The following is a 1,385-nucleotide window of genomic DNA, read 5'->3' as shown; positions in this document are numbered from 1 at the left end:
CAACATAACAATAGCACTCATGCACAGTACGAGAGGCCTCATACCAACAAGTAGTCGAGAGATCTCACTGAACTTTGCTTAGCCATCGGCCATCCGAGGGTAAGGTGATCCTCACTTCAGTCTTCAAACCATCAGCAGCTTCTCTCCGGGCCAGAAGCTCTCTTGTCGATGCCGTGTATTGCGCCATTACACCATCCACATTCCGACTCTCCTCGGTCTCAACCTCAATCAACACTGGTGAAATCACTCGTCCAACTTGCGGTAGCAACCATCTACCCGCCGCTTCATCCAGAGGCTCGAAACCTCTCATGCAGAGCATCGTGAGCACTCGCCAACCCAGTAACTCGGAGTTTATCAAGTCCAGTTGAAGGAGCGCTCGCCCGACAATAGTAGAATCGTCAATTGGATGCTCCCTAATCATCGAAATTACTTCAGCGTAGACACTCCTCGTGTCCACTTCCTCGAGGACTGCAGGATCGACATGCAGCGCCCATAGCCATAACTCGAGGCTTCCGCGCTGCAAGAGCTCGCGAGTTTGACGATTCACATCTATCTCGCCTGACTTCAATGCACATAAACGCGTACAGCCACAATCGACCAACGGTCTAGGGTGATCAATCGGTGAATCTAAAATCGTCAGGATCCACTCGGGTGTGGCTCTGGTCGCTAGTTGAGACAGTACGCGTTCTGGCACTCTAGACACCGCTGATAGCCTGAGTGTCGCTTTCTCCAATAGATCCTCATAGCTGACGAACAAGTCTGCTGTATCATCATTCACCACTGTAATCTGTGCAACTTTTTCTCGGCCAATTGCTTCACCGTTTGCCTCTATTTTCCACAAGCACGCAACCCCTGCTTCATCATCGCCTTCTCGGATACTCGAAAACCTCTCAACAACACTGGGATCAATCTTGCCTCCTCCCAACGCTTCAATGACCTTCGCCGCATTGGTCACCTCTTGACGAGAATCCGAAGACAATTTGGGTTGCCAGTATTTCCGTATCAACTCTTGAGTCTCGGAAGTCACTTCACCCTTTCTCATCCTCAAAACTAATCTCAACAAGCTAGCTTCACTGAGGAGATCCTCTGCTAGGCGATCAACGCTAATATTTTTGAGTCGTGTCAACAACAGCGACACCAAAGTACTATAGTCAGCAGAAGCATCTTCTCGCACCAAGTCGACCAGAACACAGAATATCATATCTTGATCTTCATACGATACCGCACTGCTGATAAACTTCTCAACCTCGCCACTAAGTTTACCGCCCCGAGCTTGTGATAGCTCCAGTGCCACTCGTGTAATTTCGGGGCGCGCGACACCGTCTAGCGAACCCACTGTTCGAGCACCATGGATGCTCTAGCATCGGATATAGTATGCAGTTTCG

The 1,385-nt window shown here is 49.8% G+C and overlaps 1 protein-coding gene across 1 annotated transcript; it reads right to left on the bottom strand.

The window, feature by feature from the left end:
* Nucleotides 1-115: 115 nt before the first annotated feature.
* Pmar_PMAR023164 (hypothetical protein) lies at nt 116-1,171 on the bottom strand (the record flags this gene model as incomplete). The annotated part of the gene is made up of 1 exon (XM_002776207.1): nt 116-1,171. A coding segment is annotated over exon 1 (927 nt), but the record flags the coding sequence as incomplete, so codon positions are not given.
* Between the last annotated feature and the right edge of the window lie 214 nt (nt 1,172-1,385).

Source organism: Perkinsus marinus, assembly GCF_000006405.1.
Source record: "Perkinsus marinus ATCC 50983 genomic scaffold scf_1104296953866, whole genome shotgun sequence".
Taxonomy (NCBI): Eukaryota; Perkinsozoa; order Perkinsida; family Perkinsidae; genus Perkinsus; species Perkinsus marinus.
Note: the sequence above shows the minus strand (reverse complement) of the source record. Positions and strands in the feature narration are given on the sequence as shown.